Source organism: Lethenteron reissneri, chromosome 9 (assembly GCF_015708825.2).
Source record: "Lethenteron reissneri isolate LAM-NWPU_2019-01 chromosome 9, ASM1570882v1, whole genome shotgun sequence".
NCBI lineage: Eukaryota > Metazoa > Chordata > Hyperoartia > Petromyzontiformes > Petromyzontidae > Lethenteron > Lethenteron reissneri.
Window position 1 is genome coordinate 9,617,862 of NC_083787.1, and position 13,788 is coordinate 9,631,649.

General features: G+C 50.6%; 1 protein-coding gene across 1 annotated transcript; it reads left to right on the top strand.

Moving 5' to 3' along the window:
- The first annotated feature begins 58 nt into the window (after positions 1 to 58).
- LOC133340335 (paired mesoderm homeobox protein 2B-like) lies at positions 59 to 7,071 on the top strand. The gene is made up of 3 exons (XM_061548478.1): positions 59 to 315; positions 3,771 to 3,958; positions 6,331 to 7,071. Exons 1-3 carry the CDS (start codon positions 105 to 107, stop codon positions 6,715 to 6,717), a joined length of 786 nt encoding a protein of 261 aa, XP_061404462.1. The 5' UTR covers positions 59 to 104; the 3' UTR covers positions 6,718 to 7,071.
- Positions 7,072 to 13,788: the final 6,717 nt, after the last annotated feature.

Sequence of the window (13,788 nt, forward strand, 5' to 3'; positions counted from 1 at the left end):
TTTAAAGCGCGCGGCGCGAGCGGGTGCCACGCGCTCCGCGTCTCGGCACGGCGCGTTCCCGGCGTGCTGCTGCTGCTGCTGGCGGTGGTGGTGGTGGTGCACACATGTTCGCCATGGATTACCCGTTCCTCCACAGCAGCGCCGGCTACGACGCGCCGATTCACAGCGGCGTGGACTCCGCGGGGCTCCCGTCCGCGTACGTCGACTTGAGTCCGTGCGCGCAGCCCGGCGGGTTCCAGTACCCGCCGCTGAGGACGGCGTGGGGACCAGGCATGGGCGCGCTGCGTGAGTCGCTCACGCCCACCTACAGCTCGGGTAAGAACGCGCTCGTCCTGGTTAATGTCCACCACTAGCACTGACCTCCACCACGTAGACTGATCCCACCGCTTACACTGACCCCACCAATAACACGACCACTCACACTGACCCAACCACTTACACTGACCGCACTACTAGCAGTGACCTCACCACTAGCAGTGACCTCACCACTAATACTGATCCCACCATTAACTCTGACCCCACCACTAACACCACCACTCACACTGACCCAACCACTTACACTGACCCGACCACTAGCAGTGACCCCACCACTAGCAGTGACCCCAACACTAGCACTGACCCCACTACTCGCACTGACCCCACCACTAACAGTGACCCCAACACTAACACTGATCTCACCACTGCTTACACTGACCTTACCATTAGTACTGATCGCACCACTCACACTGACCCCACGACTAACACTGACCCCACCACTAATACTGACCCCACCACTAGCACTGACCCCACCACTAATACTGACCTCACCACTAACACTGACCCCACGACTAACACTGATCCCACCACTAACACTGACCTCACCACTAACACTGACCCCACGACTAACACTAACCACACCACTAATACTGACCTCACCACTAGCACTGACCCCACGACTAACACTGATCCCACCACTAACACTGACCCCACGACTAACACTAACCACACCACTAATACTGACCCCACCACTAGCACTGACCCCACGACTAACACTGATCCCACCACTAACACTGACCCCACGACTAACACTAACCACACCACTAATACTGACCTCACCACTAACACTGACCCCACGACTAACACTGATCCCACCACTAGTACTGACCTCACCACTAACACTGACCTCACCACTAACACTGACCCCACGACTAACACTGATCCCACCACTAGTACTGACCTCACCACTAACACTGATCCCACCACTAACACTGACCCCACGACTAACACTAACCCCTCCACTAATACTGACCTCACCACTAACACTGACCCCACTACTCGCACTGACCCCACCACTAGCAGTGACCCCACCACTAGCAGTGATCTCACCACCGCTTACACTGACCCCACCACTAACTCTGACCCCACGACTAACACTGATCCCACCACTAACACTGACCCTATCACTAACACTGACGCCACCACTAACACTGACCCTATCATTAACACTGACCCTGCCACTCACACCGACCCCACTACCTACACTGACTCCACCATTAACACCACCTCTCACACTGACCTCACCACTAACAATGACTCCATCACTCACACTGACCCCACCACTAACCCTGACCCACACTACTAACTCTGACCCCACCACGTACACTGACCCTACGACTAGCACTGACCCTACGACTAACATTGATCCCACCACTAACACTGACCCCACCACTAGCTCTGATCCAACCGCTCACACTGACCCCACCATTAGCACTGATTCCACCACTAATACTGACCCCACCACTAGCACTGATCCCACCATTAGGAATGATCCCAACACGAGCACTGATCCCACCATTAGGAATGATCCCAACACGAGCACTGACCCAACTACTAACTCTGACCCCACCACTAAAACCACCACTCACACTGACCCCACCACTAGTACTGACCCCACCACTCACACTGACCCCACCACTCGCACTAACCCCACCACTTACACCACCACTCACACTGACCCCACCACTCACACTGACCCCACCACTTACACCACCACTCACACTGACCCCACCATTCACACTGACCCCACCACTTACACCACCACTCACACTGACCCCACCACTAGCACTGACCCCACCACTAGCACTGACCCCACCACTCACACTGACCCCACCACTAGTACTGACCCCACCACTCACACTGACCCCACCATTCGCACTAACCCCACCACTATCACTGACCGCACCACTATCACCACTACACTGACCCCACCATTAACACTGACCCCACCACTAGCATTGACCCCACCACTTACACTGACCACACCACTAGCACAGACACCACCACTCGCTATGACACTAGACCAGGTCCTTATCCGTCCAGAATGCGGAGCCCAGGCCACCGTGCGCTCCCCCACCAGCCCCACGCTCCTCGCCGCTTTGAAGCGCCGCCCTTCGCCCAACCGCGGCAACAATCGTCTCGAAGCCGCTGCCCGCAAATCGAGCTAGCGAGAGCAAGCGAATACCTTTCGTGCTGCGCGGCTGGCAAACGGCACGATGGGAGGAGCGCACACGGTATATACGACACACTTAATCCCGCTACTTAACCGCCAAATTAAACCGAGGAATCTAATAGTTGCACGGTTAATTAGATCGGTCAGGCACCGCGTTCTTCCCGGGCGCCTCCGCACGGGACATTCACCGAGACAAACCCGCGAGCTTCACCTGCACACCTCTCTCCACCTGCGCCGCTCTGCCCACCTGAGCCCCTCTCCTCACCTCGCCCTCTACCCCACCCCCCTCTCTTTCTGTCTCTGCCGCGCTATTCTCCACGCCGCCTCCTGCTCGTTCCTTGCCCTTGACACCTCCAGGCCTGAGCAGTCTCAAGAGGTTTGCAATGAGCGAGTTCGTGATGGGGATGCTTGACTCATTTCTATTCTCGGTGGCTTTGGGTGTTGGGTGGGTGGGGGAACCCCCGAATCAGCACGGACCAAGGCTGGCAGCATCGGGTTTTTCATGGTTTTAATAAAAAAAATCCGATCATCTCCGATGGCCAAACATCCGGTTTTATTCGGTTTTATTGCCTGTTAATCCCTATAATTATAGCCCCCACCAAAGAGAAGACAAACAGCACGTCGCGCTACAAGATGATGGTGAAAGGTCGCAAGACGCCGATGGAGTCCTGGCTGTCCTATGGAAGTGAGTGGCCCGAGCTGCAAAAGATCGCGCCGTCAAGCTGTCCAGCATCGCCACGTCCAGCGCCGCATCCGAGAGGAACTTCTCCACCACGGCCTTCGTTCACTCCAAGCTGAGGAACAGCCCGAGCGTGAAGTCGGTGGAGAAGCTCGTCGTCTTCATCAAGAGCAACATGCACACGCCTTCTTCGACGGCGTGGCTGAGATGATCGCAGAGGACAGCGAATCCAATGACTCTGGCGCCGATAGACGACAACTTGACTTGCCGGATTAAAACCATGTATTTTTTCGACAAAATCGGGTTTATTTTAAAAAATAAAACCAATAACCCCAATAAAATTTGCCAACAAAAATCGGGGTTTTCCCACCCTTGGCACGGATCGCGCGTGGTTGTAGCTCTGCCCCCACCCCCAACCCAGATGGTGACGCCTCTCAGGCCGGCACGTGGGTGCCATGCACGAGCGTCCAGTTGCGCAGGAGTTGATGCAATTCCACGTCTGTGGCTACTTCCCCGCGTGTTCACTCCCGACAAGCGGTCTCCTTGCCCGTTGTCTCCAGTCTGACGGGTTGTCTCGCGTGCCCCCCCCCCCACCCCAACCAGTCCCCTACAAGTTGTTCGGGGAGCCGGGATCTTTGGCCGAGAAGCGGAAGCAGCGCCGCATCCGCACGACGTTCACGAGCGCGCAGCTGCGCGAGCTGGAGCGCGTGTTCGCCGAGACTCACTACCCCGACATCTACACACGGGAGGAGCTCGCGCTCGGCATAGACCTCACGGAGGCGCGCGTGCAGGTGGGGCAGGCTGGATGGGCACGCTGCTACCACCACAACTACTACTACCACCTCCTCAACATCACCACAACTACTACTACCACCTCAACACCACCCCACCACTACCACCTCGACACTACCCCACCACTACCACCTCAACACCAATACCACATCAACACCACCACCAATACCACCCCAACACCACCAACACTAGCACCTCCACCACCATTACCACCTCGACACCACCCCTACTATTACCTCAACACCACCACCACCACTACCACAATTACCACCTCAAGACCACCCCACCACTACCACCTCAACACTACCCCACCACTACCACCTCAACACCAATACCACATCAACACCACCACCAATACCACCCCAACACCACCAACACTAGCACCTCCACCACCATTACCACCTCGACACCACCCCTACTATTACCTCAACACCACCACCACCACTACCACAATTACCACCTCAAGACCACCCCACCACTACCACCTCAACACTACCCCACCACTACCACCTCAACACCAATACCACATCAACACCACCACCAATACCACCCCAACACCACCAACACTAGCACCTCCACCACCATTACCACCTCGACACCACCCCTACTATTACCTCAACACCACCACCACCACCACTACCACAATTACCACCTCAAGACCACCCCACCACTACCACCTCGACACCACTACCACTTCAACACAAACACCACTACCACCTCCATCACCACTACCACCTCAACACCACCACTACCACCTCAACACAAACACCACCACTACCACCTCAACACCAGCATCACCATCACCTATACTCAACACCAGCACCTATACTCAACACGACCACCAGCACTCAACACCACCACCACCTATACTCAACACCAGCACCACCTATACTCAACACCACCACCACCACCTATACTCAACACCAGCACCACCTATGCTCAACACCACCACCATCTCAAGACCGACAGGAACGTCAGCACAACACCTTCACAATCAACCGCCAGCTTGTGGTTGTCGTGCCGTAGTGGAGTCCCGCTTAGGTTGACACAGCATACTCGCTCGTGTGTGTTCCTGTGGGAGGTGCTCGATAACAGCACTTGCCCCACCAGCCTGTTACAGGCTATACGGGGATCTTTGTCTTTGTTTGTACCTGTGGGGAGCGGTGGTGTAGCGGTTAGCGCGCTGCGCTACGAACCCGGCCACCCGAGTTCGAATTCTGATCACGGCCAACACCGGTGACGATTATGTGAACCGGTCCTAGGCCTGCCCTAGATCGATTCGGCCTCAAATGAGTACCTGGTGCGGTGTGTAGTAAACATCATCACTCGTGTGCCGTGCCGGCCTTCATAGGTGCTCACTAACAGCACTTGCCCCAACAGTCTGTTCAGGCTATACGGGGGATCTTTGTCTTGTGTGCCTGTGTGTGTACCTGTGTGTGTATGTATCTGTACCTGTTTGTGTGGGGAGCGGTGGCGTCGTGGTAAACGCGCTGCGCTGCAAACCTGGTCGCTAGAGTTCGATTCCCGCTCACGGCCAACACCAGTGCCGTGCTGGCCTTCATAGGTGCTCACTAACAGCACTTGCCCCAACAGTATATCAAGGCTATACGGGGTTCTTTGTATTTGTATTTCTTGCTGTGTAACGATGTGGAAGCTTGCTAGCCTGTCACTCTGCTTGAAGCTTTTGGTCTTCTCGGCCACAGTTATGCTCTCTCTCGTCTCTATGCTTGCGACACGTGGACCCCTCTGATGGGTCATTTACATTGGTTTGAAACATTTAGGCTGATCTGCCTACGATCCATCCTTGGTTTAACCAGGCTAGATTGTGTGAGAATCTCTAAGATCTTAAAAAGATCTGGACACTCATTCATCAGTGAGCTCTTCCAGCAGGCGAGCCTGCGTTGGCTGGGTGATGTAGCCCACAGGCCCCTCCACAACATGCCCAAGCAGATTGTTTGCCCCCACAGAACGAGTGGCGGCATGGGCTAGAGAAGAGATAGGCTGATGCAGTTACAGAAGGTTGGAGGCAGTCACCCTCCAACAATGCAGAACGGAGGCGCGACGCTCAAAATAGCGGGTGGAGGGCCGGGTGGCTAAAGGGCAGGGATTTTGTGCTGTGGGGAGCACAGGTGTTGCATCTGCCAGTCATATCAGTCAACCCATAACACCTGGGTCTCCCCCGTGACCTTGTGTCAACGAGCCTTCGACACTTCACGTGACCTCAAAGTTCACCTAGCCTGGCGCAAGTGACTTCACCGCTACTTAGCGGCGAATGGCGCCTGTTACTGTCGTGTGCTCGTTGTGCGGTGTGGCTTGTGCGAGCTCGTGCCGTTGGTGACTTAGTTGTTGCGCATCGTTCCCTCCGTCCCAGGTTTGGTTCCAGAACCGCCGCGCAAAGTTCCGCAAGCAAGAGCGCGCAGCCGCGGCGGCCAAAGGCGGCGCGCAGCACGGGGCGCGCACACCGGGAGGCGAGGAGCCCGACGCGGCCGGAGCGGGGATCAGGGAGGCCAAAGCGCCGGTGCCGGACAGCACGGGGCCCAGCGCGGGGCCCGGCGCGGGGCCCGGCGCGGGGCCCGCGGCGTGCGAGCTTAGCCAAGGGATCGTGCCCACGCCGGCGACCTCGTCTGCTGGGAGCCCCAGACCGCAGTCACTGGCGTGGGCAGGGCCCCCGCCGAGGGTCCCGGAGCCCCTCGGAGGGCCCTTCGCCAGCGTCTTGTCCTCGCTGCAGCGACACTTGCCGCACAAACAGGGACCCTAGGGAGTCTGCCCCCACCTCCCCCCTCGCTTCACCCCCTGTGGCTGGCCTAGGGGAGATTATTTATAACTCTTCGCGACGAACAAGGGGACGGTTCTCGTTTGGTTTTTTCTCGCATCGCGGCTCTAGAACTGCCAGGGGCACAGCGGGCCCAGCGTGCCCGAGGGACGATGCAGGCTGTGGTCGAGGAGAGCTGCGTTGCTCTGTCTTTGTTCTACCCAGGGTGGTGAAACCGCGTGTTTTGGGGAGTGCCATCAGAGGTTTTCAGTATAATTCTAGCTGGAAGATGTGGGCGCGCCCACACATTACCCCACCACACGCGCCCTGTAACCATCCATACCACTCGGTGGACAGAAGCGGGAGGGGGTTTAGGGGCCGTCCATAAATGACGTCACGCACCTGGGGGGGGGGGGTCAGACATTTGTGACGATATGTGACGAGGGGGGGGGGTTGAGAAATGTGACGTCACATCAAAATGCGCAACTTTAAACAAATATAGAAAACACGTTCTACTTAATTAAATAGACGTTTTAATAAATGTTTTCTCCTACAACATCAGAGTGCAGCACCACATTAAATACGCACTACAATGACAATAGTTTAAAGCGATTTGAAGCATGTTTTTGTTTTTAGGGGGGGGGCAGAGCTTTGTGACGTCATATTTGAGGGTGGATCTGACTTTTTGTGACGATGGGGGGGGGGGTAAAAAATCGTCCAAAATCGCGTGACGTCATTTATGGACGGCCCCTTAAGAAAAGTGCCCCCATTGATTTAACTCGCGCGCGCCTGGAGATGGAATCAAACCCGCCGATCCTCGTGATGGCAAGTCCAGTGCGCGCGCCGTGCGTCACACCACGGCAGCTATTTTCGATGTCGAATTTTAGAAAGGTAACAATGGTCATGCGTCTCGATAGACGTTGTACGTGTGGCCAAGTGGCGATCGGTTTGCCCGGCAGAGGCGACTGCGCGGATCATCCTTGTCGGCGCACAGCGTCGTGCCCGTTCCCTGTAACTCGGGTGATTGTTGTTGTTACAATTAAATGTTAAGTTATTACGTTTGCGTCCTGACATTTTTTGTTGTTGTAAACTATTATATACCATTTGGTGACAAAAGGCGACTCACTGGACGCGTCATCGGTGAGTGCGAGGCTCACGAAGGGTGATGCTGGGTAACGCCAAGGTGGTCGAGGCACGGCAAAACCAGACCATCCCTTCACTGCCAAGCAATGTATAGCAGTGTAGTGGTGTATAGTGTATAGTAGTGTAGTGTATAGTAGTGTATAGTGTAGTGTATAGTAGTGTATAGTGTAGTGTATAGTGTATAGTAGTGTAGTGTATAGTAGTGTATAGTAGTGTAGTGTATAGTGTAGTGTATAGTAGTGTATAGTGTAGTGGTGTATAGTGTATAGTAGTGTAGTGTATAGTAGTGTATAGTGTAGTGTATAGTAGTGTAGTGTATAGTAGTGTATAGTGTAGTGTATAGTAGTGTATAGTGTAGTGTATAGTAGTGTAGTGTATAGTGTAGTGTATAGTAGTGTAGTGTATAGTAGTGTAGTGTATAGTAGTGTATAGTGTAGTGGTGTATAGTGTATAGTAGTGTAGTGGTGTATAGTGTATAGTAGTGTAGTGTATAGTGTAGTGTATAGCAGTGTAGTGTATAGTGCAGTGTATATTGTAGTGTAGTGTATAGTGTAGTGTATATTGTAGTGTAGTGTATAGCAGTGTAGTGTTTAGTGTAGTGTATAGTAGTGTAGTGTATAGTGTAGTGTATATTGTAGTGTAGTGTATAGCAGTGTAGTGGTGTATAGTGTATAGTAATGTAGTGTATAGTAGTGTATAGTTGTGTAGTGTATAGTGTAGTGTAAAGTAGTGTAGTGGTGTATAGTGTATAGTTGTGTAGTGGTGTATAGTGTATAGTTGTGTAGTGTATAGTGTAGTGTATAGTCGTGGTGTATAGTGTAGTATATAGTAGTGTAGTGTATAGTTGTGTAGTGTATAGTGTAGTGTATATTGTAGTGTAGTGTATAGCAGTGTAGTGGTGTATAGTGTATAGTAATGTAGTGTATAGTAGTGTAGTGCATAGTTGTGTAGTGTATAGTTGTGTAGTGTATAGTGTAGTGTAAAGTAGTGTAGTGGTGTATAGTGTATAGTTGTGTAGTGGTGTATAGTGTATAGTTGTGTAGTGTATAGTGTAGTGTAAAGTAGTGTAGTGGTGTATAGTGTATAGTTGTGTAGTGGTGTATAGTGTATAGTAATGTAGTGTATAGTATATAGTAGTGTAGTGTATAGTGTAGTGTATAGTTGTGTAGTGTATAGTGTAGTGTAAAGTAGTGTAGTGGTGTATAGTGTATAGTTGTGTAGTGGTGTATAGTGTATAGTTGTGTAGTGTATATTGTAGTGTAGTGTATAGTCGTGGTGTATAGTGTAGTGTATAGTAGTGTAGTGTATAGTAGTGTAGTGGTGTATAGTGTAGTGTAATGTAGTGTATAGTGTATAGTAGTGTATAGTGTAGTGTATAGTTGTGTAGTGTATAGTGTAGTGTAAAGTAGTGTAGTGGTGTATAGTGTATAGTTGTGTAGTGGTGTATAGTGTATAGATGTGTAGTGTATATTGTAGTGTAGTGTATAGTCGTGGTGTATAGTGTAGTGTATAGTAGTGTAGTGTATAGTGTAGTGTATAGTGTAGTGTATAGTAGTGTAGTGGTGTATAGTGTAGTGTATCGTAGTGTAGTGTATAGTAGTGTAGTGGTGTATAGTGTAGTGTATCGTAGTGTAGTGTATATTGTAGTGTAGTGCATAGTAGTGTTGTGGTGTATAGTGTAGTGTATCGTAGTGTAGTGTATATTGTAGTGTAGTGTAGAGTAGTGTAGTGGTGTATAGTGTAGTGTATAGCAGTGTAGTGTATAGTCTAGTGCAGGGGTCGGCAACCAAAATAACAAGAAGAGCCATTTCTTTCCAATTCGGTACAAAATTCAGTATTTCAAGAGCCGCAATGCATCTGAGTACATACTGTACATATCGTCAAGAAGCAGCCTGTAAAGAGCCGCATGCGGCTCCAGAGCCGTAGGTTGCCGACCCCTGGTCTAGTGTATAGTAGTGTCGTGTATAGTCGCATACCTGTCAACACTGGCGGAGCCAGTGGGGGGGTGGGGTGGCATCTGCCCCCCCCCCCCCCATATTCAGATCGAAATCCCTAATTTCGATCAGATCATTGGGTTTATTCGTAATAAATCGGCATTTTGCGACCTCCCACTGCCACTGTGTAGCATAGTATGTGCCATGGACTCTATGAGATGATAGGACATTAGTCTGAGTCCATAATTGGCAATAAGTAACGGCAAAGCAGTTATAAGTGACTCGCAGAATTGTGCGCAGTTGCGTATACAGGACACGACTTCCCTGAAGGCAAACATCTTCAGCGAGCACGATGCCGATCACACAACGCGGTTCGAATTCGACCCTTGATCGACGGCTGCGCCTTTGCCGCACACGCGTCGAATAAAAAGCAAGGGGCAAGTCCTTACTTACTAACAACTATAATGTTTCATTGCTGGAGGGGTTGCCCCCTCTACCTGAAAATTCTGGCTCTGCCATTGCCTGTCAACCCATATAGTTTATCCGTATTCTTGTACGGGGAAATTGAATTTTCAGTTCCATATGGTGTACAGCCGTTTCAATATGGGCAAACAAATGTTATGTCTATTTGTCTGCGTTTCTCCCATGTGACGTGACTTTGTAGGATGAACGTTGAGATTTATCAGGGCACGGGGGTGACCAATTAGGTCTGCATTGGTCTGTAATAAGGTAGGGGGGGGCATTGATAAGGGGTTGACAGGTATGCACGGGGTGCAATCGGTGTCGTCCACCTCCTTGCTCACGCTGCTCAGAATTTTTTTTCTGCAATCTCTTCAATAATCTCGCGCGCACCTTCTCCCCGCATCGCGAGTCCAAACGGGGGAACGTTCTTCGGAGCTGGGAATCGTCACCGTTTGGTATCGAACCGAGTATAACGCAAAGGGGGGTTTTGAGACCAGCACAGTATATCTGTTATAAATAACGTGACAATTTTAAACTGCATGCTGTGTTGTTGTTTTAGTGTCTCTGCCGTGGTGATTGTCGTGAATGGTATTCACACAAGACGGACAATTCCTCGCCATTCGTACGAGACGTTTAGAATCACAGACCCATCGCCACTCCCTGGGCCCGAGGACGCGACGGTTCGGGCCACACCCCACACGGGCGCTGACTGCTGCTGCTCGCTCCACGTTGCAAAGAACGATGTTCACAGAAACCAACTTAAATGTTGATGAAACAATGTTTTGAAGCGATTCGAATTTTAATAGATGTCATTGTATGTATATGATCGTACAATGAAATAGATGTACACACACCTTTGATATATATTTCATTGTAAATTTTACAGATAATTCGCCGAATTTTGCCATTAATTGCGTTTGTGACCCTCCAGAAAACGGAGGAAAATGTATAATTTTCAGGCCTAGTACATATATAAAAAAAAATCACAGGTGACGAATTCAATACAGTACAGCATTTACTACGGTGTTTCTCATCGATGACAAGCGGTGTAAGGAGCGTTGAGCAAAAGTGGACTCTGATCGTCGCGAAACACGACAGAATCAAGATCTTTATTTAAACTGGAGAAATCCGATGAGTGATGAAGCTCTTTTTCACAAATGTCCAGAGACAATGACCCACACGCCCCACTCATTCAGTGCCAATATTTTGTGAACATTGTAGTTATGCAATATACTGTCAAATATACACAACCCTGGAAATTACCTTATTATTGATTGTTTCCAATGGAAAATGCGTTAAATGTTTACATTTGTGTTAATTAATAATTTCTATAGCATCGTAACATGGCAAACCATTACAATGGTGCTGAAATGGGTATCTGGTCTCTTTGTGAGTCTATGGGTCTCTAAGTCTATGGGCAAAGAAATTCAACATACATATCTGTATGAGTCTATAGGTCTGTGTGAGTCTGTGGGTCTCTGTGAGTCTATAAGTCTCGATGTGAGTCTGTGGGTCTCTGTGTGAGTCTATGGGTTTCTATGTGAGTATGGGCATCTGTGCGTATATAAGGTATTATGTAAGTCAATAGGTCTCTGTGTGAGTCTATAGCTCTCTTTGGAAATCTGTGGGTTTCTGTGAGTTTTTAGGATTTTGTGAGTCTGTGAGTCTCTGTGTGAGTGGGTCTCTATGTGAGTCTGTGGGTTTCTATGAGTCTATAGGTTATTGTGTGAGTCTATGGGGCTCTGTGTGAGTCTGTGGGTCTCTGTTTTAGTCGATGAGTCTCCGTGAGTCTATGGGGTTTTGTGTAAGTCTATGGGGCTCTGTGTAAGTCTGAGCCTCTGGAAGTCTATGGGTCTCTGTGTAAGGCAGTCCCCGAGATATAAACTTACAACTTACGAACATCCGCACTTACGAACGAACCTCTACCGTAAGACATTATTTTTAAGCCTCCAACTTGTAAACATACCGTTGTACTTACGAACCGAACCACGGAACTATTTTGCTCGGTGGAGCGATCCTCCACGAGATGTAATTAGTCCCAGCATCCTCTGTGATGCATAACGACAGTGAACCGTTCGACTCAAGGTAAGTGAAATATAACATCATTTTTTTCATGTTATTTCATGTTGCATTTACAATACATTTGTAGTGGGTTTCAGGGAGACCGGAGACGGAGCGCTTGAGGCACACGTTTATTCAATACAACTGCGGGATACACGGGTCCCTAACACAGAGGGGTAGCGGCCCCTCTACCCGATACCCAAGGAGGTATAGCCTCCGGGCTAGCATGTCCTAACCACTGGGACGACACTCACGTTCATCCGGCTAAGGGGTCCTAGGGGGAGGCTATCTGACCCGACCCAGCCAAGGTCCTCTGGTCCCGACCACTGGCCCACTCGGTCACGGCCCTTAGAAGGACGGCGGGTCTGGGGGTTCCCAGGGTCCTAGCCTAACTGGTCTTCTTTCTTCAGCTTGACGAAGACTGCCAGACTCGTCCAGAGGTCCGGCTTTTATATCCGTGGCCACGCCCCCCTACTGGAATTCTCTAGGGGGCATAATAAACGTTTTTGGGTTAGATCGCGTTATTTATAAATGTCGTAACCCTCCACCACCCGACACGGCCAATCAGCAAAAAAAATGTCACGTTGACAAAAGACAAATAGTTCACTGCTTTAGCCCACCGGTGTGTTGAAGCGTGAAACCACAACATTTACAATTTTTGAGTACGACGTTTCGCTGGTAATTGCATCCAGCATCATCGGGCATGGTTTTAAGAAAATTATCCTCCCCATAGAGGTTAGTCAGTTTAACACAGAGGCTTTCGCGACCAATATTATAAATAACGCGATCTAACCCAAAAACGTTGATTATGAATAATATTGGTCGCGAAAGCCTACGTGTTAAACTCTCTAGGGGGCTCTGGAATATCCCCCCCAACCCCTCTCTTGGGATTGGAAGAGCCTCGTGTCTCAACGGCCCGGCTCATCCTGCCTATCCCGGGTTACCACCCCCTATGGACACATGTGTGCTACTACAGGTAAGTGTGCATAACAATGCTATATACAATGCCTGACACCGACGCTACACATTTATTACAGTACTAGCTGTACTACCCGGCTTCGCCCGGGACTTGTATCCACCACGGCCGGCCGCCTTTGTCTCCCCAGTGGCGATGTTAATACGCCACACCAGTTACTCGTTTGAGGCTGAGTCGACCTATGTGAGGTTCAAATAATCTTGATCGGTGGTGGCCATGAGCGGGAATCTAACTCGGTTCGCCGGGTTGGTAGCGCAGCGTAGCGTTAACCACTACACCCACCGCTCCTCACACACACAGACGCACACACACACAGACACACGCAGAAACACACAGACAGACACAGACAGACACAAAGACAGCACGCTAACCACTACACTACCGCTCCCCACACACCACACACGCAGACACACACACAGAACACACACACAGACAGACACACACACACAGACACACAGACAGCACGCTAACCACTACACTACCGCTCCCCACACACCACAC

Bases quoted from the DNA above. Each gene is read 5' to 3' on its own strand.
- LOC133340335 (XM_061548478.1), top strand. From the start codon at position 105: ATGTTCGCCATGGATTACCCGTTCCTCCACAGCAGCGCCGGCTACGAC. The intron at 316-3,770 runs GTAAGAACGCGC...CACCCCAACCAG, and splicing joins CACGCCCACCTACAGCTCGG to TCCCCTACAAGTTGTTCGGG. The intron at 3,959-6,330 runs GTGGGGCAGGCT...CCTCCGTCCCAG, and splicing joins TCACGGAGGCGCGCGTGCAG to GTTTGGTTCCAGAACCGCCG.